The sequence below is a fragment of the Kwoniella shivajii genome, chromosome 10, assembly GCF_035658355.1.
Source record: "Kwoniella shivajii chromosome 10, complete sequence".
Taxonomy (NCBI): domain Eukaryota; kingdom Fungi; phylum Basidiomycota; class Tremellomycetes; order Tremellales; family Cryptococcaceae; genus Kwoniella; species Kwoniella shivajii.
The window spans coordinates 29,792-50,464 of NC_085917.1; the positions used below are offsets into that span (position 1 = coordinate 29,792).

Below are 20,673 nucleotides of genomic sequence, written 5' to 3' on the forward strand. Positions count from 1 at the left end.
GACTACCATGAAGGATCAACATATCATCTGTTATGTCGTATTCGATGTTATATACGAATCATCACCATCGAGGTGAACCGTGCGCCGATGTTCATAAATTGATTGTACAGATAGAACATGTTCTACCTTGGATCCCCTCTCACTCCTCCACCTCTTGTCCCCTTCTCGTCTCTCTCTCTGCTCTTCTCTCTTTCCTTCCTTATCCCAATATTTCGATCAATTGAGTAAAATCAATATACCCAGTCTACCTCGACATCTCGACAACACAATATGTCGAGATCGAGTGAAAGCTCATCTGCAAAACGACAATTTTCAAAATTGGTGGACGATCCAGACATATTTCACAGACTTTTGTTCTTCGGAGATACATTCTGGATTGTGGGTCCTGACAACTCTTTAAAAGTGACCAGGATACTCATTGAGGTATGTAACATTCTCATGACTTTCGATATCCTTCTCTTCATCGCGATATGTCGCTTGAATCTGGATCATATATGTCCTCACTCCCCTATCTCGGACCTACTCTGATCTCATCCTCTTCTCCCTTCTCATGTCTCTCTTCTCGTAATCCCTCTTCTGCCCTCGTCTTATTCACTCTCCCTGGACCTTTCCCCTCCTCCACTACCCCTTTCTTCTCTATCTTATCTCCCTTTATATCGGTGCAATGGCAGAAACATGAAATGCTGAACATGATGACGCCTTCGTAGAAGAACGGAGGAATCATGCAAAGATCAATCAACCGAGCATCTCACGTGATATTCACGAAACCAGATGATCTCACAGAATGTATGAAAAGTCTATCACAGTTCACAATAATGAATCAATCCATTACCAACCATGTAAAACCTAAACCCCTGGCGGAAGGCTGGATTCATGACTCTTTATGCTTTGAAAAGAAAGTAAAGATTAACCCATACCTCGTCAATGATAAGAATATATTCGATGACAAGTTTTGGAAAGGTCCTGGGAAAGGAACAGAAGAATCTAGTTCTGCACATGATGGTAATGTAGGTTGCGTTGATCTTGTCCATTGTCATACAGGTAATGAGACAACCGTTAACGTTCGTCGACGTAATGCTAGAGAAAGAACCAAATACACAAAAAGTTACCATTTCCTCCTGCATCTTCATCCTTAAATGCCTCGATCCCAACAGAGGAGAAGGGAAGTGTTAGTGCTCTAGACTTCACGCTCGAATCTAACCCTTCTTCACCCTCTACCAATTTAGATAAGTGGGTTTCCACGATGGAAAGGAATCGTCAATCTAAGCGCAACCAAACGGAGATAATCTACGAAGACATCCCTATTAATTGGAGAAGGAAATCGATATCAAACGCTCGACCGATCATTCCTACCTCCACGAAATTAGGGAAACGCCCCAAGAGAAGCTATGCAAATAACTCGCTGGACGGAAGCGGTACGGCTGCCTCCCCTTCGCACTTGGGATCGCCAGTATCCCATGCGAAACTTACTCATAAACCCACAAACGACACAATTGCGTCTTCAACCTCGTTCAGGGCAACGAGTGATTGGTCAATGGCAGAAGAGCATCCTTTGCAAATCACGTTTGATACTAAAGAATCATCCCCTTCGAGCATTGTTATACCAGAGAATGATCAACCACAATTTCCCATCGATATACCTATTCTCAATAACAAGTCAAGAGCGCTCGAACAAGCTCAACCAACCACTTCTGTTTTGAGAGATATCACTGACAGGATCCCCTCGAGGGTATTGAGATCGGCAAACAAACCCAAGCGATCTGTTTCTCCTTTCCATCCGGAAATCCCCCAAGACAGTTCATTCCATGCAAGCTCGAACAAACTCCCTCAATGTCAAGGGGAACAAGCGGAAGAGGTTAAACAGCCAATGAACAAAACTAATGAACGCAAGGAGGATGAATATCAGATACAGGAACAAGAAAGAGATGACGATAAAGATGCGGATTACATTAACGAGAAGCACGACCAAGAAGACGGTGAATCCGGAGAGGAGGTACTTCGTAACATAGAACCAGTGGAGAAAGTGGAGAAAGACGTTGCATTCAAGAAAGTGAGCGAAGAACGTTTTGCAGTATATAGAAAATAGCTGATACATACTCATATAGCAGCCTCAATGTTCTTCTAAAAGTGCCGAATACAACAGAAAATACCGTAACCAAAGGACAGTCCAACCTCAAGATCAAAAAGTGTATGAGGCGTTGGTAGCTGATCTCCAATCCAAAGTTGCGGGAGAAGGATTCCCGAAAGGTGGGATGAAAGCTTATCTGGTCAAACGTGGAATTGTGAGTTTACCCGAATGATCACAAACCTGTCAAGTGAGCGTGTCCTAATGTCAGTTCTTGTTACCCTTATAGCATTCGTTATATACCAAATATGGTACTCTCATCCGAGAACAAGTTCCCGGACTTCCCCGATCTCGAGAGAATTTTGGGAAGAGACAAGGTGTCAACCCTAGATGGCAGAAGTTTATAGATGAACAGGATGAGCAAGGCAAGTGAAGGTGCGATACATACGTTCGATGACAATGTGATTCTAAGCTGTCAAGTGTTCTAAAGTTGTCAAGATATATGTAGAGTGAGGGACTGATCAATCTTTTTTTCGTTGTTGTGTATATATCGCCATCCTCAAGTGGTTTTCATATGACATCTACCTTGTTGAGGCTGTATGAAGGAGATGTGTCGTTTCCGATACTGATTGTGATCATATGCAAGAAGAACGTTCAATATCAATATCAAGCAATAGCTTATCGATGTTCCCTATCGACGACCCCCTTGCACAGGATACACACACACACACACACACAGTTGTGTTGAATACATGCTGAATTGTTGATCGTTTCTTTCCCTCCCTTCTTCCTTCGTTTCCTCCTCTCTGTACTTTATTTCCGTCTTCCTTAAATGACTTCTTTCCTTCTTTTCACAATAATCATCATCCCGTCTTCCTTTACCAACATACCTGCTCACCTTGCAGATGACACCCCTTGCACAACAAAGCACTCTCTCAGAGTCTCACGTCATGTCATCAATCGATATGACAAGGGCACCCCAATTTACACCTATCCCTCCTCCTCCCCCTCCTCTGACCAAGACGGGCACTTTGATTTTCAAGGATGTGACGTTTCACATACTCATCAACGAGAAGGAACAGGAACTGATGGATAAAGACCCTCCTATTGATTTATACGAACCTATGAAGAAGTTCATTGTGGTGAGTTACGTTTCTTATGGTGGACTTGATAATCAAGACGAAATTCGTTCGACAGCGAGCTCATACTTGATTGGATGACTGAAGGAGAGAGCAGGTGGCACCATAGTCTCACTTCAAGAAGCTGATTATATCCTCATCAGACTTCAAGATATTCATCAATACGCGGAAACAATCATTCAAAGAGAATTAGCACAAAAAGTAATCCACTTTCAATGGGTTATTGATAGTCTGCTCTCAAGAGAAAGATTGGATAAGGAGTGGTATTGGGGAATACCGAGGTCCAAATCAGTAGCGGTCATGAAAGGAAGGAAAAGAAATGATACTTCAACTTCAAGATCGGCTGACTCTGATCGGGAAGGAAAGAATGATAAAATACACAGATGGAAGGACCAAGTGGAAAAGGAATGTATCGTAGCTCGTGATCCAAGACGTCGACCTCCTTCGACCTTCGCCTCTTCCAATTCCTCTCCCTCTCGAGATGTTTCTCAGGACCCGAGGAAGAGTCTTGTGACAATTGAAGAAAAAGCTTTGGATCCTAGGAAGCGATTCTCTGATTCCGATTTCTCGTCTTCCATGAGACGATATCCGGGTACGGTCACCCAGGTAAGAGCACTTGCCTCTTACCTAGGTTCTGCAAGTAATGCTGTAAGATGTGTATCCGAAAGGCTCCCGTGTCCTCCATCCGTAAGTTGATCACTCAATGCACAAGAGACGTTTCTTGCTCATAGCCCTCCACTATGTAGCAATCCTTCAAGATGAGCCGACTCTATCGTAGCATCTCCATCGGCAATGGCGATGGCGCAGGACTCAGACTGAATCATGATTCTAGGATATTCTCGGGTGACATCATCTGGATTAGTGGTCCGACAAATGTGAGGAAAAGGCATGAACCATATATCATAGTGAGTCCTCCAGCGTTGAAGACATTCATTGATTGACGCAAATTTAGAATCAAGGAGGTACAATCGCATCTACACTCAAATCTGCTACGGTTCTGCTTTTCATCCGACCGAATGAACTCCCCACGTGTCGTGAGCTCATGCGACGTGCTCACGCAAATGCATTGTATTTTGACATCGAGATGTTAGCAGAGGGATGGCTTCACGACTGTTTGACACTGGAGAGAAGGATAGCTCAAGATCCGTATAAGATCACTCCTGGCGCTTTATTTGATGCGGAATTTTGGCAAAAGACTTCAAATGGAAGCATGTTGAAGGAGTGGCGAAATGACAGAACACTTAGTAACGATATCTCACCACTGGTAAGTACAATTGCCCATCTTGTTAATCAGTCCGAAGATCTGATCATTTGCGTGTCAAGGAGGAAGAAAAGAAAGCTGTCCGCCCACTCACACCTATTACCGCAACAGTTGTTTTGAAGCACGAACAGCGTCGGATGGACACGAAGAATCTTGTCCTTGCTCCGAGTGAATTGGTTCCAGAAACGCTTTCAACCCCAGTCAGTCTTCTCAATAACCTTTCTCCTAGGGTAGGTAGCTTTTCGTGTATGCTCTCAAGTGAATAGAAGCTTGAGTGTAGCTGACCCGAAGTCAGATTGCAAGGTGCATGGAATTAGACGATGAGGACCTTGATGTGCTCTGCACTGATTCGGAAAGTGAAGCGACCTCCGCCACAGTGCCTTGTTCAAGTCCTATGGATCTAGATGGCCATAGTCATTTTGAGCCCAGCGATGTAGAGGACGATAAGGACGACCAGACTTACCAAATCAAGCGCAGATCGAAGCCTGGATCAAAGAAGAGAAAACATAAAGTAAGTTTTTCAGGTGAAAGGGCTTGACTGACACAGATCTTCAGAAATCTTCCGCAAATGACAGGTCAAGGAAAAGAACGCCCTCCTCATATCAATCAAGCGTAGTTCAACCGCAACACCAGGAAAAATTTGACAGAGTCGTGAGAGTTCTTGAGGAGGCCACCAAAGGCCATATGATAAAGGGAGGGATCAAAGCTACGTTGAGGCCATTGGGTTTAGTGAGTCTTGAACTCACCGATTGAGCCTAGAACGTCACATTGATGATTATGTTAGATGCATACGTATCGAAAATATGCTTCCTTGGTGAGACAAGCCGTTCCCAACCTTCCTCCTGCAGGATTTCAACCTGGACACAAAAGCATATTTGGCACAGCGAAAAAAGCTTAGCTAAAAGACAGAAACATGTGAAGAAATGGCTTGTGATCTCGATACCTTTTGTAAAGTAGATGAATTCTTCGGTTTGAGGATTGATTTACATGCATAGGTTTCTCACTATTATATGATTGGAATGGTCATTCATGGGGTCGTCACGGATCATATCGCTCAGAATAACATATCACCTACTTCGGCCTCTTCATCCGCTGAGCCCCTAAGTTCATGTACTACCCCTTCCTCAAGGGTCGGAATCATCACCACATCATCATCGTCCAGCTCATCGAAATCCTCCTCCTCTTGATGTTGTCGATGACTGGATGTAGTGCTGTAGTTTTTGATCCCAGAAGATGCTCTGGGACGAGGTTGGATAGAGAGATCGGCGGTTACCTTTTGATCAATGGAAAGGACTATGACCTGCAATCAGCTTCTGCGAGCAGGCGGACACCTTAGCCTGGTACGGAAGACACTGTCAACTCACTAGGACCCGGATGACCGGTCTTTGCCCTCTTTTTTTGTTTTAGGGCACTCCAGTCATCCTCTTCCTCTTCATCATCATCGTCGATTACGATCACTTGATGGTTTGTTACCATACTAGAGCCGTCTTTCCTCTCGTCCCCATGTGTCTTCGGTATTGAACCGTCCCTACTTCGCTTCGCAATTCGTTTGATATCCAAGTGACCTTCTTTCACCGTTTCCGGTCTGTCCTTGTGTATCTGAACGGAGGGTTCATTGAGTAAGAATGTAGATTGAGTTTTGTGCAGGGGGGCGACAGGGAGCAGTATTGATTGCGGAACTACTTGTCTCGAAGGTGGGTCTACGAGTGCCTGTGTAGGATTTGGTTGAAAATGATGTTCATATGTATTCGGTTGTGATTGTGAAACATTGAGTTGTGATGGACCAGCCAGAGGAGATTTCCCATCTGTCATAGAGTTCGTTTTGTATTCTAATCCTGAAATGGTGTATCTGGGTCTACCTTCCATTTTTACGCCTACTTCTTGCCATAACTTGATAGCGAGTTTGATCAAGTTCGCACCTTCGATCAACGATGAAGAGCTGTTTCCATTCTTGTCGTCTGAGTCCTGAAAGAAAAGGCGATATGAATTGAAGAGCTCAACTTGACGTACTTCTTTGTCCGGGGTAGAAGGTCTGAAAGTCATTTGCAACCTGTACATAGATTGCACATCAACTCTTCTGCTAACTTATCTTAAGAATTCTCCGGCGATGTTCAAACGAATAAAAGGGAATCCGGGAGGAAAGTGATGATGTAGAGGAGCTATGATTGGATCCACTCACCATAATGTAGCTCTTTGAGGTTCAGAGATAGTTTTCAGAGTAGGTAAACTGCTTGCAACTATAGCCAACTGTTCTTCGGTCAAATACCTCTGTCGACATTTCGATGTCTTGACAGTAGGCAATTGACGAGGTCGTGATTCAGACGAGGTGTGAAGGGGTGGTTGAGATAGTGATTGAGGTCCATGGTCCTTGGCCACTGTATCACTGTATCCTAACTCTTTCTGACGTTTAGCTACCTTCTGTCTAGCTTTTATGAGATCATTTCGCTTTGTGATAAAACGCGCATTCAACGATCAGCTTCTATTATGATCAAGACGGCTTTGGGGTATAATGGGAAGCAGGAAAGGCAAGCAAAGTAAGTACACATACCATTTGTTCTCCTATCTGTTTCCATCTTTGAGCTTCCAAATCAGGTCGAACGCATCTATTACATACGTTGATCTGTGGAAATAATGCCACAGAGGAATCAGTCAGTGCGCTAGGAATAGTGACATTATTTAGAAGTCGAAGAATGGGAGAGCTCGACTTACAGTATGGATAGACTTTGTAGGTCTTGGCTGAAAAATCACCCATGGCCAACATTTTCCACAAGATATACACGAGGTCGAGTCAGCCGGAGTGTATGAGGATCGTTGTCGAGACGGTCCGGCAGTGGAAGGTTGTATCGCTTCAAAAGACATAACGAAAGAGAGCGTCAGGGTCCTACAAGACAAGCATATCGCTCTTCACTTTGGATAGTGATGGGTGCTCAGTGCCCGGAGATATTCCATGAATGAAAGAGTAGTATGGCTGGAAAATCAAGGAAACAGGAACATTGAATCTTTTTGATTTTATACATCGAACGCGTTTTATAAGCGGTAGACATCATTTTCAGGCACGTGGCGACACACCAAACACAGACAGTGGGATAATGTTTGTGGATAACTCAAAGTGATTGAACAGATAATAATACATGACCAAAAAGGTGGAAAGATCTATATACTTGTGAGGCTAGCAGAAGAGAACGGGTTTATTGAGGCTCTGTGGCTTTCCCATCAACACCAGCAACCACCATACTCCTGTTAAGAGATGATTCCAGATCAGGGTGTTTTTCTATGTTGTCATCTTCCTTTCCAGAATGTACAGACTCATCGATCCAGGTTGGTACTGGCAGAGAGCGTAGTAGTACTATGATAATAGGTATGGAGATGATCCAGATAGCGAAGAATGCAGCAGTGACTTTATATCCTGCTTTATAATGAGGAGCTTGAGAAGCAGGGAAGATGACTAAATCACAAGTCGTTAGCTTTACGATATACTGTGGTACGGACAAGAGGGGAAAGCGAAGAAGAAACGTACGATTAGGAGCCCAAGCATTAACTGTGTATGCTGCAGTATTCAAGAATCCAATGGTAATAGCTCTAGCTTCACCTGAAGCAGCCATAATCTCATTGACCCAAGCAAGCATGATTGCTCCAATCGGAGTAGCAGTAAAGTTTAAGAAAAACCCTGCGAATTTAGCGGAATTTGCTGATGGCCATACTGCCAACTACATATGGTTGAGATACATCAATATATGTTTATAATACATTCAGGCTGAGAAGAAAAAGAGATATACGCACGATGATGTTACCAACGAGTGGAGGGAAACCACCGATGAAACAAATCGGCCAACGTGTATTGAGAGCATCACTTGTCCAAGCGTAAATCAACGACATAACGATTGACAAACCATAACCTCCCTGTTTATAGGACATTCGGTTAGCTATTTGACTACCACCGATTTATGTAAGATTTACAACATACAGTAGGAATAACGTTTATAGCGGTGATATTGTTCTTCCATTGAGGGGTAGCCTTCAGCCATAAATTCATGTAGGCATAAGAACCAAGACCGACCACGAAGCATGTGTAAGGGATGAAGAAAGTCCACTAGAAAGAAGATAAGTATCGTTTCTAAAAGACGTTCAATCAGTTCTAACTCACAGGAACCCATGAAGTCATTGTCTTCTTGAAAATCTCGATAGTGAATCCTTTGGTGGGAGCTCGTTTATACCTTTCCATCCTCGAGATAGCCATTTTGATGTCCTGATCTCGAAGGTACCATCTTGCTCTTGGGTTGGGTTTTGTAGGAATATCAGGGATGAGGAAGTAGCCCTGTGAAATCATATTCGATCTTTAGTATACACGGGACTGAACCACGTATTGGGCGTCACTCACGGCAATGGCAATAGGCATACATATTACACCGTCCATTAAGAAGAGATATTGCCATCCAGTAAGACCTCCAACACCATTTAATCCTGAATGTACTGCTGCTTGCAAATAACCAGAGAACATGGTTCCTACAGATGAAGTAGCTTGGAACATGACGACTGCAAGACACCAACCATCAGCGATCTGTGAAAGAAGCACACAGAGTGCTACTCACCTCTTTTCCCTAATTCAGCCGGACCATACCATGAACCGAGAACCCAAAGCATACCGGGGTAAGCTGAAGCTTCGAGGAGACCAATGATGAAACGCAGTCCGTAAAGGGTGTGAACATTCTTCGCTGCGGCACATGCCATGACCAAAGCGGTCCATACGACTTCACCTACGTGAATACTGTCAGCTATCTGAAGAGAATGCACGAGGACAGCGATAAATTGGCTGGACTTACATGTGGGGAGCCAAATCGAGGGTGATATTCGGACGGTCGCCAAAGTACCAGGGAATTGACTAGATACAGATAGCGTTGGTTTAGACTACATTACAGAGAAATTTGTCATGTAAACTCACCCGATGACATATCCAACCGTGAACATTGTCAATAAAGTATTGTACTCATTGCCTGTGAATCCGAGACTTTCCTTCATACCACTTGCATAAGCGTTCGCAACGTTGGCTTGACTCAAGTATCTGATCAAACAGATCACATCAGCGCTGAAGGCAAGGAATACTCGGCAAATCCTGTGCGAATCGCTCACTTGACGAAATATCCAAGCATCGCAATGGTCATCAAACCACAATCCAGTCTTCTGACGAAAGCTCTCTCCTCGGGATCTTCAATATCATCCCATATGATACGTCTTATCTTGCCCCATAATGTCCTTTTCTGTCGAACTTCGCCGTGCGGAACGATTGCTTGACTCATCTTGTATTCCTACAGCAGGTTGAGACACTTTCAGATATATCGTGTGGTTCAAAATGTGATACACAAGAAGTCAGACGATGAAAGAAAGATCGAAACAATAGGGTGAATCGATCGTAAACAGTCGCCTAAATGACTAACGTCTTCATATGTTGTCGGTTGACCGATTTTTACAATCTTTCTGATAACGCCATCGAAAATCCACACAAGTATTTGCAATCGAACTTGCCTTATCTATCCACTCTGACAGAGCTCTTTCATGTGCTGGTGTTTCCTCTCCACTCGAGAAGCAACCAAGTTAACAATCAATTTCACGGATCCAGTTTCCCATTTCCGAAAGGAAAAAAAGTGAAAATGAAAACTGGTAAACCCTGCATCCGGGTGACATGCCATCGGGTAAATGTGTATACTCGTATATATCTTACTCTTTTCGGGTTTTATCTAAATTACTACCTCTGTGCCCTGCTTGTTGCCCCTACAAAGAATAGCCTTGCAAAGTCCCGAAGTGGCCCGGATGGTGTGCTTCAGAGATCCCGGTAGACAAACAATATTTTCGGAATCTGACATCTTCCCGATAACTGTCTGATAGCTAACTGTGTGTAAGAAGGTATCGTGCAGATTGAGATGGCAAGGAACTTCGGGTACATAGACGTATCGACTTGACAAAGCGTTTCCGTTCACCAAACGAACCTCATTGCGATTCTTCCATTGCTGTGGGTTGACGTCTTCAACGTATATTTGCCTTCGTTTCAGTTTGTTCAGTAGTTCGTCAAGTACTGTCATGGCTATCTCACCGGTAGTTACCCCGCAACGTGAAGGTGTCAGAGTAGCCATTGATAGGGGAGGGAGTGAGTTACTTCCATCAATTCTGGCTATACTGTGCTTTTTGCTGAATGCAAATCCCTCAGCATTTTGTGATGTTTGGGCTTTCATACCATCTCACCTTTACACTCCACCCATTCCTCTCGAGCTTCTTGGCAACGCCGATATCATCACCGGAGACCAAGTTGACCAGGGTGTGCAGGTTACGTTCAAGCTTCTTAGTGTAGATCCAGCGAATTATGATGATGCGCCCAGCGAAGGTATCAGAAGGCTATTGCAGATAGTGAAGAAGGAGAAGGTGTTGAAAGGAGAGGTATATGATACTTCTTTGATAGGTGAGCTAGCATACTGCCAGGACCTCACGATTGTCACTAATATACATTCGGTGTGACAGAGTCAGTCAGAATGGGTGAGTGAATCTAGCAATCCAGCATGATTCATGTCTACTTCGAATACACACTCATGTAAATCCATTCAGGTACAACGGTTGCTACCAATGCATTGTTAGAGAAAAAAGGTGAACCGTTCGGTCTGGTTCTGACACAGGGGTTCAAGGACATGCTTGAAATCGGAGATCAGACTCGACCCGACTTGTTCGACTTGTCAATATCCGGAAAGGTGAAGATGCTATATAAGCCTGAAGATGTGGTACAAGCTGGAGAGCGAGTGACGCTTGAGGGATGGTCATTAGATCAAAGCGCACCTAGTGCTGATGAGTTGATCGAACGTGCAAAAGCAGTAGGAGATGAAGCGGTAGTCATGGGAGTTAGTGGGGAAGCTGTCAGAATACTTAAACCACTTGGTGAGTATGATCATATCGATAATATACGCACACATTATGCTGATTGTCGGCCAACGAAAGACGTCGAGAAGGTAGAGCGGGATCTGAAAGCTTTGTTCGATAGAGGTTTGCGTGCTGTAGCTATCTGCCTGTTACATTCATATACATTCCCCCAACATGAGCGAAAGATTGGAGAGATTGCGCGTCAAATAGGGTTTACTCAAGTCTCGCTCTCGTCTGATCTTTCACCCGCGATAAAAGTCCTTCCAAGAGGTAACTCTGCTGCGATAGACGCGTACCTGTCACCGATATTGAGGGCCTATGTAGACGGATTCAATAGTCATTTTGCTGGGAAGAAAGCTGGAAAGAGGAGCGAGTTTATGAAGTCCGATGGTGGACTGGTATCTTCTGGAAAGTAAGTCTCATTCTATATCTGAATTCGATCAAATCACTAACTCAGTTATAGATTCTCTGGACTGCGAGCTGTACTATCAGGTCCAGCTGGTGGATTCGTCGGTTCCGCTCTGACCGCATATAGTCAAACTCGTGGTCGACCTGTAGTGGGCTTTGACATGGGAGGAACTTCAACGGACGTCTCTCGATTCTCAGGAGAATTCGAACTCACCTTCGAGAGCGTTGTGGCGGGCGTGCCGATTGCATGTCCTCAACTTTCCATAGAGACAGTCGCTGCTGGCGGTGGATCGAAATTGACATACAAAAACGGGATGTTTGTTGTTGGGCCTGAAAGTGTTGGTGCTCAGTACGTACAGGTCACAGTCTTGGCTTTCTGCTAAAAATCCCCCTGACACTCACACTTGACTGTTAGCCCTGGTCCTGCTTGTTATCGAAAAGGTGGAGAGCTAGCCATTACGGATGCAAACCTGGTCCTTGGACGTCTCATTCCCTCTCAATTCCCGCGGATCTTTGGACCGAATGCGGATGAACCATTAGATGTGGAAGCATCGAAGACTAAATTCAGCATACTTACCAGAGAAATCAATGCTTCGAGACCCGATAAGATGCCTTACACAGTCCATGAGGTAGCTGCTGGCTTCATCAAAGTGGCGAACGAAGGTATGAGTAGACCCATGAGACAGATCACCGAACAGCGAGGATTTGCCATGTCCTCCCATGATTTATGCTGTTTTGGCGGGTGAGTAATTATAATCTCCGCACCCTTGTACTGTCTCGCTTACAATTCCTACAGCGCTGGCGGTCAACACGCATGTGCTATAGCGGCAGGTCTAGGTATAGAGACCGTGGTAGTTCCTCGATTTTCCTCAATCCTATCGGCATACGGTATCGCTTGCGCTTCGCTTTCTGCCGAGGGAGCTTTACCTCTGACTGCTGAGGTGGTGGACGACTTTCAGTCATCCAGAACATACGTTGAAGCTGCGAAACGGATACAAACACTCAAGCAAGATGTTCTCAGGCAACTTCAGGAACAAGGTGCAAACGAGAGCGAGGTCGCTTTCACCGTGACTATAGCAGCACAATATGACGGAGCCGATACCATACTCCAAATCCCTTTCAGTCCTTCTCTCAAATCGGACTTCATCGAAGCACATTTGAGAGAAACTTCGTTCTCATCCAATAGAAAAGTCCTTATGTCAAATATCCGTGTTCGAGGCGAGGGCAAGACCTTCAATGTTTCACCGACAGATTATGCAACTGGCTTAAAAGAGGCACAATCTGTATCGTTACCACCTACCAAGGCCTCAGCGCACAACATCGCTTACTTCGACACAGCATCAGGAGTCAAGGAGATTCAGACACCCATCTACATTCTTAGTCACATACCTGTCAACAGTCAGATCAGTGGTCCAGCTATCATTGTTGATTCCACTCAAACAATCGTTGTGGAACCTTCAGCTCGAGCGACTATTCTCAAGGAGCATGTCATTTTACGTCTGAATGATGCCGAAAGCGAAAAGAATGAAACTCAAGAAGAGCTTTCGACGGATCCTATCATGTTGGCGGTCTTTGCAAACAGGTTCATGTCAATAGCTGAACAAATGGGTCATACCCTTCAGAGAACTTCTGTATCCGTATCAATCAAGGAGCGGCTGGACTTCTCGTGTTCAATCCACGGCACAGACGGAGCTCTTGTAGCAAATGCTCCCCATATTCCCGTTCATCTCGGAAGTATGCAATATGCCGTTCAAGCTCAACATAACCACTGGCTTGGTAGGCTGCGACCCGGAGATGTGCTCTTGACAAATCATCCTCAATGGGGTGGCACACATTTGCCGGATCTAACAACTGTGACCCCAGTATTTGAGCCTGGAAATGATACCAAAGTATTGTTCTATGTTGCAAGTCGGGGTCATCACAGTGATATGTGAGTGATTTGGTCCATATTTTGTCTTGCAAAGTGGTCACTGACAGACCTTTCGTAGAGGTGGGACAGGTGTCACGTCGATGAACCCAATCGCGAAAGAGCTCTGGGAAGAAGGTGTGGTCATCGACACTTTCAAACTTGTGTCCCAAGGCCAATTCAACGAAGCTGGTGTTCGAGAGTTGTTCGCCAAAGTAGCTGAAAGACCTGGATGTAGTGCTACACGTCGTATCGACCACAATATCACAGATCTTCAAGCAGCTATATCAGCGAACGTAAGGGGGATCAGGCTTGTTCATAAATTGTTTGAGGAATTTGGAACCAAGACTGTACTATTCTACATGAAGGAGATACAAGTAGTCGCTAGAGAAACGATCAGAGAGTTCCTAAGGACGACATTTGACAAATTTGGTGGTAAACCATTGAAAGCAAGTGACTATGTGAGCACATTCCTCTGCGCGTGTATGGCACGATCAACAGCATGCTGATCCCGTCAGCTGTTAGATGGACGACGGTACAGAGATCAAGCTTGAAGTACGAATAGATCGAGAAGAGGGAACTGCCGTCTTCGATTGGAATGGAACTGGTCCACAAGGTAAGCTGCAGGAAAGGTCTTCCCCTGCCTACCAGAGTTGTATGCTTATTAAGGTCGATGTTCCAGTGTTGGGTAATTGCAACATGCCTGTTGCACTCACATACGCCGCTATTATCTACTGTCTACGATCGATGATCAGTCGTAAGTTGCTGGGCCCATGATGATTCCTCTGCTTTTAAAGGCTAACTTGAACAATGTGAAACAGCGGAGATTCCCATGCCCCTCAACCAGGGTGTTCTCGACCCGATCGAGAACATTGTTCCCGTCGGTTCGTATATCAACCCCACTGGAGTAGTAGCTATATCTGGATCTACCATTGCTTGCCAGAGATTGGTAGATATCATCTTGCAAGCTTTCAAAGCTGCTGCTTGTTCTCAAGGATGTGCTTCTTCCACGGGGTTCGGTAAGTCCCATTGCGTCTGTTTGTGCCGTTTGTCTGAAAGACGACTAACACGCTGCTTCTTAGGATCCGGTGGCAAAGACGCTTCTGGTAAAGTGACACCTGGATTCTCATATGGTGAATCCCTTGGGGGTGGCAGTGGTGCCGGTCCATCTTGGAACGGTTCAAGTTGTGTGCATGTTGTGAGTCCACCGGCCAGAGTTATCTTCCGCCTTATACATCGGGCTTATCGTGTCCCTCATCATAGCACTGTACCAACACCAAACTCACTGATACGGAAATTTTTGAGCAACGATGTCCGATGTTACTGGTAGAGTCTGCAGTCCGACGGGGTTCTGGAGGTCAAGGTAGATATAGGGGTGGGGACGGTATGTCCAAGCTGTTCGAAGCTCGTATGCCCTTGAATTTCTCCATTGTCTCTCAAAGACGAGTCTTCCATCCTCGAGGGCTGGAAGGAGGACAAGATGGAGCCAGGGGCAAAAATACTGTATACCGATCGAATCGGAGTGTTGGAGTCGAAGAAGACGGATTCACAGAAATCGGAGTTGGTAGCAACGGTATTGCCAAGTTAGGAACAGGAGACAGGGTAAAGATAGAAACACCCGGAGGCGGTGGATGGGGTTCATCTGATCTGTAAACAGCCTCCGCACATGACCTGCGATATCTTTTGTACAAAGCGAATGCGCACCCAGAGAACTAAACATAGATGTACGTACCTTTGCATACCATAATATCATAGACTGAGCTAGCAGTATCCATTCGCTGGATACTTCCGGTTGAACACCGTGCAGGGGATAGGTAACATTGCTCCGGCCGGCTATCTACACAAGCCGAAAAAAATCCGTCTTCCGGCCCAAACTTCCATTGATATTTTGTTGTTATGTTCTGGAAGTACGCTGGGATATCTAGCCAAACTACTCGTACTCATCAAACACGATCTCCGCTCCATGAGCGTGCACGTGTCTCATGCCGTTTGATTCCCTGGCGCCCCATTGTATCCACGGGGTTCCCAAGGTGAATGAATAACCCTTCCGGATATATATTTGTTCGGACCAATAATCGTAGATGACATTCTTCCGGAATTCAAATAGGTACACCATCATCTTTTGTTTATTTATTTGGTTGAATTTCGTCAGCAAAGTGTGATTCAATATGTCGATTCCAACTAAATCTTTCCAAAGATGTCACCAATCGCAACCCATAGCACTGACGGAGATGCTTCACACGGCAAGGAGCTCAGAAAAGAGCCCCACGTCCCAGCGAAAACTTCCAGTGCTGAGACCGAGAAGCTAGCCATCAATACTATTAGATGTTTGAGTGCCGATTTATGTCAACAGGTAAGCCTCCCGAGCTTGTGCTTCCCGCGAGCTAATGCATTGAGCGTAGTACAAAGGAGGACACCCTGGAACAGTGATGGGTGCAGCTGCAATCGCCACAGCTCTGTGGAAATACAGCATGAGATACAATCCAGCAAACCCCGACTGGGTCAACAGAGACCGTGAGTATCCTTCACGTGTGTAAAGTCCTTGTACTCATATTCTGGTTCATGAGCACAGGATTTGTGCTTTCAGCGGGACATGCTTGTTTACTACAGTACATTCTTCTCCACCTCTCTGGATACTCAACCTGGACCCTCGATCAAATCAAGCAATACCACGCACCTACCATGGATGGCATCGCTGCAGGTCATCCCGAAATCGAATTCCCTGGTGTTGAGTTGACAACCGGTCTCTTAGGTCAAGGTATCGCCAATGCTGTCGGATTGGCCATAGCCAACAAAAATGTGGCTGCTACGTATAACAAAGATGGTTACCCCATAATAGATAATAAAGTGTGGTGTTTCACTGGAGACGGTTGTTTACAAGAGGGTATTGGTCAAGAGGGTAAGCGTTTTAACCTATGTTTTCAAGGTAATTGTTGACTTTATATATCTAGCTATATCCATGGCTGGTCATTGGGGACTTGACAATATGATTCTTGTGTACGACAACAACTCGGTCACTGTCGACGGAAAAATCGACATCTGCTTCACTGATGACACATCTGCGAAGCTGAGATCAATGGGATGGCATGTACTGGAGGTGGACGACGGGTCAAACGATCTCTCTGCTATCGTAGAAGCCTTCGAGCAAGCAAAAGCCTTCACAGGTAAACCTGTTTTTATCAATATCAAAACTGTCATTGGTATTGGATCCGCGAATCAAGGTAGTGGAAAGGTTCATGGAGCTGCTCTTGGGGAAGACGATGTTGCGAGAGTCAAGACAGCACTTGGTTTTGATCCTAAAGAGAAGTTTGTCGTGCCTGAGAAAGTGTATGAGTACTTCAGCGAGACCAAGACTCGAGGAGCCAAAGATGAAGATGATTGGAATGACCTTTACAAGAGATATGAGCAAGCATATCCTGAAGAATCGGCGGATCTCAATCGTCGATTGGCTGGTCAGCTCGCAGAGGGATGGGAATCTAATCTCCCTCCAAAGGAATCGCTTCCCTCTGATCCTAAGGCTACGAGACAGACCAGTGGTATCATGCTCAGATCTATCATCCCGGAGGATAAGTCATTTTTGGTAGGAAGTGCGGATTTATGCGAGTCCACGTTTGTCAACTGGAATGGTATGGTCGAGTTCCAAAACCCCAAATCAGGATACGGCGATTATTCCGGTCGACAGGTCCGATACGGTATCAGAGAACATGCGATGGTAGGAGTGGCCAATGGTGTTGCTGCATGGCATAAAGGAGCGATCGTCCCGTAAGTCTGTCTTGGCAGGCGAAATCGAAGAATAACAGCTCACTCTGATACGTTTACACAGTATCATGTCGAGTTACTTCATTTTCTGGCTGTATGCCGCTCCATCGCTCCGTATGGCTGCCTTAATGAAACTTCGATTCATCGCAATCGCGACTCACGACTCCATTGGTGTCGGTGAAGATGGTCCTACGCATCAACCCGTAGCGTTCCCGCTCTTCTTGCGAGCACTCCCCAATTTCAATTACGTGCGACCTGCCGATGCGGAAGAAGTAGCCGGAGCTTGGATCTTAGCGTTAAAGGACGATGATCGGCCAAGTCTGTTCTCCCTAACTAGACAACCGGTACCTCTTTTATCGGGAACCGATCGTAACAAAGTGCAATTTGGAGCGTATATCGTTCACGGTGACGAGAAGGAGACACCCGACATTACACTGGTGGCTACAGGGTCTGAAGTGAGCCGTGCCATCGACACAGCAAAGATACTCAAGGACTACAAAGTCAGGGTAGTCTCCATGCCACATATGGGACGATTTGATCAACAATCTGTCGAATACCGAAGATCGACCATTCCGTCTAACAAATCCCTCGTTGTTGCCATTGAGCCATATTGCTCGTTTGGTTGGGCTAAATATGCACACGCTGGAGCTCACATGACAGGATTCGGTCACTCTGCTCCATATTCTACATTATTCGAACATTTCGGTTTTGGCCCACAGAATCTTGCGTCGAAGATCACTGCTTGGGCTGAAACAAGGAAAGGATCGAACGGATGGGATCTTCCTGGTGTCGGTGAGTTTGAAGAGCTTTTGTTGAGCAAAGGGCATTAGATAAAGTCTGTAACTTGTATCATTCAAATCTGTCATGATGTATATGATGTATTGCTCAATTGTGTTGCATGCCATCGATCGCGCAGGTCTTCCCTATCATTTTAAAAAGTTTGCAAAGGTATTTGTTGATGTATGACTTTTCTAGATCAGAATCAACCAGTCTTCGAGAAGGATCTACATAGGCTGCGAAGTTGAGCAGAGAGCTGACTTCCGAATCGCCCCGTCAATAGGACAACTCAGAGTGTCAAGCCAGCAGAAAATGAGAACATTCGCCTAAAAATCTGCTCCGGTATCATTGGCTCATCGCTGTCGGTCAAATCCGTTGTTGCATGTGCGATTCCGTAGCCGACGCTTACAACCGAGTCAAGTGAAATATCAGTAGACAAAACATCTTCAACGTAACAAGCGAGATCGATGGGTGATAGCCGTAACTTTTGGGGGAACAGCTTTTATGACGATCTTTGACTCCATTCAATATTGTGAATTTGAGATTGTCACCATTTTTTCAAAATCCAACCCTCTCTGACTTCCATCAGCAGCTTCATACAAGTCCATCATGCCGTCCATCAATCCCGCACCAGTGCAGATAGACTTTTCGAAATACTTCAGTCAAGAGACAACCGGCAGAAAGCGGTCGCAGCTTAAGGAGTTGCGGCCGTATTTCGAGATACCTGGAATGATCAGTGTAAGTAGATGGCCTCTCTTCAGGTTTATTACTTCACTAACATCTGACCTGACAACTTGCTCAGTTCGGTGTTGGAATACCTCATCCATCAACATGGCCAGTCAACGGCATGACCCTGTCAGTTCCATTTGCGGGAAAATCTGTGTTTGTTCCAGGTCATGGGAGTAAGTATCTATATAGCGAGAAGCAATGAAACCTGACTGACCTTCCACAGGCAGATCTCCAAATGATATGCTCCCTCTAGCTCCTTACAGTGATCCGGTCAAAGGCGATCACCTTTTCCCAGATCTTGCGGGTGAACTACAATACAGTGCTACATATGGAACCCCTCATCTTCTCGGGTGGATCAAGGAACACATTGAACGCGTACACGCACCACCATACAGCGACTGGGTCAATCTTTGTACTGCTGGTAACACGGACGGTACAGATGCTGTAATGAGAGCTTGTTTCGATAGGGGAGACTACATGCTAGTAGAGGAGTTTGGTGAGTTTCAATTGCGTCAAATACTGCCAGTAACTAACATTAACCAGCTTATCCGGGTCTATTGAGTCCCGCTGCAACTTTCGGAATCAAATGTATTGGTGTCCCACTTGATGCGGAAGGTCTAAACCCGGATGCTCTGGATGACATACTCGCCAATTGGGATGAGCAGGAAAAGGGAGGACCGAGACCGAAAGCGCTGGTAGTTGTGCCGTGAGTTCAGTGTACCGCTACTTCAATCAAAAGCTCATCTGTCACTAGTACTTGCTCCAACCCGGCGGGTGTCACGATTCCTGTTCAACGAAAACGGGAGATCTACTCAGTCTGCAGAAAGTGGGAAGTACTGATCGTAGAGGATGACCCATGTGAGCCTCCTCAAGACCTTCTACATTGCACGGCTGATGTGCCCACAGACTGCTTCTTGCAAATCAGACCCAATGGAGCAGACAGTCCAATCGTCCCCACTTTCCTTTCTCTAGACACGGATGGCCGAGTTATCCGTATAGATAGTTTCTCCAAGATTGTAGCTCCTGGCAGTCGATTGGGATGGATCACTGGTCACAAAACAATTGTTGAGAAAATCATGAACACACGAGAAAGCGCTACGGTACGTATGGCGTTATTCAGATGTCTGACTCGAAAGTCGACTAACATAGCCTTCATGTAGCAATGCCCATCTGGATTTTCCATTGCCGCCGTTACGGCTGTACTTCGTGCTTGGGGTTCCCACGAAGGATTTGAAAAGAAATATATACCTCACATCTCTGGTCAGTATATCTATCGTGAACAAACCTGTTGACCCCGCTAATAACTTCCAAAGACATCTACTCCAAGCGATGTCTTCAGATGCTAGACCTTTTGAAACAACACGTTCCGGCTCAGACCATAGAACTCCCTCAACCTAGTGGAGGCATGTTCCTATGGGTACGACTCAAGATCGAGAACCACCCATCTTTCCCCGCAGAAGACCCGGAAGAGATCTCTAAGCGAGTATTCCAGTCTATGATAGGCGAGAAAATCCTTATGGCTCCCTCGGAGTTTTTCAAAGCTCCATCTGTTAATACGTGGAGTACAGAGGAAGAAGCTAGGCGTATATATGTACGTATCAGCTTTTCTCTTCCTCCTGCAGATGAGATGGAGGAAGGCTGTCGCAGGATGGGCAGAGCATTGGCAAGGGAATGGAAATGTTAGGAATGTCAATGTGTAATGTTCCGTATATATATGCATCCACGGTCTACC

General features: G+C 45.4%; 7 protein-coding genes across 7 annotated transcripts; 5 read left to right on the forward strand and 2 right to left on the reverse strand.

Moving 5' to 3' along the window:
- Positions 1-270: 270 nt before the first annotated feature.
- On the forward strand, positions 271-2,498 carry IL334_006914 (uncharacterized protein; the record flags this gene model as incomplete). The annotated part of the gene is made up of 5 exons (XM_062938611.1): positions 271-423; positions 708-1,007; positions 1,082-2,050; positions 2,106-2,282; positions 2,355-2,498. The coding sequence occupies 5 exons, from the start codon at positions 271-273 to the stop codon at positions 2,496-2,498; spliced, it is 1,743 nt and encodes a 580-aa protein (XP_062794662.1).
- Positions 2,499-3,015: 517 nt separating this feature from the next.
- IL334_006915 (uncharacterized protein) lies at positions 3,016-5,363 on the forward strand (the record flags this gene model as incomplete). Its single annotated transcript, XM_062938612.1, has 8 exons — positions 3,016-3,207; positions 3,292-3,891; positions 3,951-4,109; positions 4,157-4,468; positions 4,528-4,695; positions 4,761-4,976; positions 5,021-5,194; positions 5,250-5,363. The coding sequence occupies 8 exons, from the start codon at positions 3,016-3,018 to the stop codon at positions 5,361-5,363; spliced, it is 1,935 nt and encodes a 644-aa protein (XP_062794663.1).
- A 156-nt stretch (positions 5,364-5,519) lies between these two features.
- On the reverse strand, positions 5,520-7,324 carry IL334_006916 (uncharacterized protein; the record flags this gene model as incomplete). Its single annotated transcript, XM_062938613.1, has 5 exons — positions 5,520-5,758; positions 5,830-6,515; positions 6,645-6,910; positions 7,014-7,085; positions 7,175-7,324. 5 exons carry the CDS (start codon positions 7,322-7,324, stop codon positions 5,520-5,522), a joined length of 1,413 nt encoding a protein of 470 aa, XP_062794664.1.
- A 329-nt stretch (positions 7,325-7,653) lies between these two features.
- On the reverse strand, positions 7,654-9,759 carry IL334_006917 (uncharacterized protein; the record flags this gene model as incomplete). Its single annotated transcript, XM_062938614.1, has 10 exons — positions 7,654-7,910; positions 7,983-8,172; positions 8,246-8,365; positions 8,430-8,555; positions 8,610-8,780; positions 8,844-8,998; positions 9,055-9,219; positions 9,286-9,344; positions 9,405-9,524; positions 9,593-9,759. The coding sequence occupies 10 exons, from the start codon at positions 9,757-9,759 to the stop codon at positions 7,654-7,656; spliced, it is 1,530 nt and encodes a 509-aa protein (XP_062794665.1).
- A 778-nt stretch (positions 9,760-10,537) lies between these two features.
- On the forward strand, positions 10,538-15,329 carry IL334_006918 (uncharacterized protein; the record flags this gene model as incomplete). Its single annotated transcript, XM_062938615.1, has 14 exons — positions 10,538-10,604; positions 10,665-10,913; positions 10,973-10,987; positions 11,057-11,380; positions 11,441-11,774; positions 11,826-12,119; positions 12,186-12,512; positions 12,567-13,700; positions 13,759-14,137; positions 14,202-14,292; positions 14,359-14,433; positions 14,498-14,695; positions 14,759-14,874; positions 14,940-15,329. 14 exons carry the CDS (start codon positions 10,538-10,540, stop codon positions 15,327-15,329), a joined length of 3,993 nt encoding a protein of 1,330 aa, XP_062794666.1.
- Positions 15,330-15,873: 544 nt separating this feature from the next.
- Positions 15,874-18,265, forward strand: IL334_006919 (transketolase; the record flags this gene model as incomplete). Its single annotated transcript, XM_062938616.1, has 5 exons — positions 15,874-16,029; positions 16,079-16,190; positions 16,249-16,575; positions 16,628-17,438; positions 17,500-18,265. 5 exons carry the CDS (start codon positions 15,874-15,876, stop codon positions 18,263-18,265), a joined length of 2,172 nt encoding a protein of 723 aa, XP_062794667.1.
- A 556-nt stretch (positions 18,266-18,821) lies between these two features.
- On the forward strand, positions 18,822-20,625 carry IL334_006920 (uncharacterized protein; the record flags this gene model as incomplete). The annotated part of the gene is made up of 8 exons (XM_062938617.1): positions 18,822-18,950; positions 19,015-19,114; positions 19,165-19,437; positions 19,485-19,647; positions 19,696-19,799; positions 19,848-20,041; positions 20,102-20,201; positions 20,255-20,625. The coding sequence occupies 8 exons, from the start codon at positions 18,822-18,824 to the stop codon at positions 20,623-20,625; spliced, it is 1,434 nt and encodes a 477-aa protein (XP_062794668.1).
- Between the last annotated feature and the right edge of the window lie 48 nt (positions 20,626-20,673).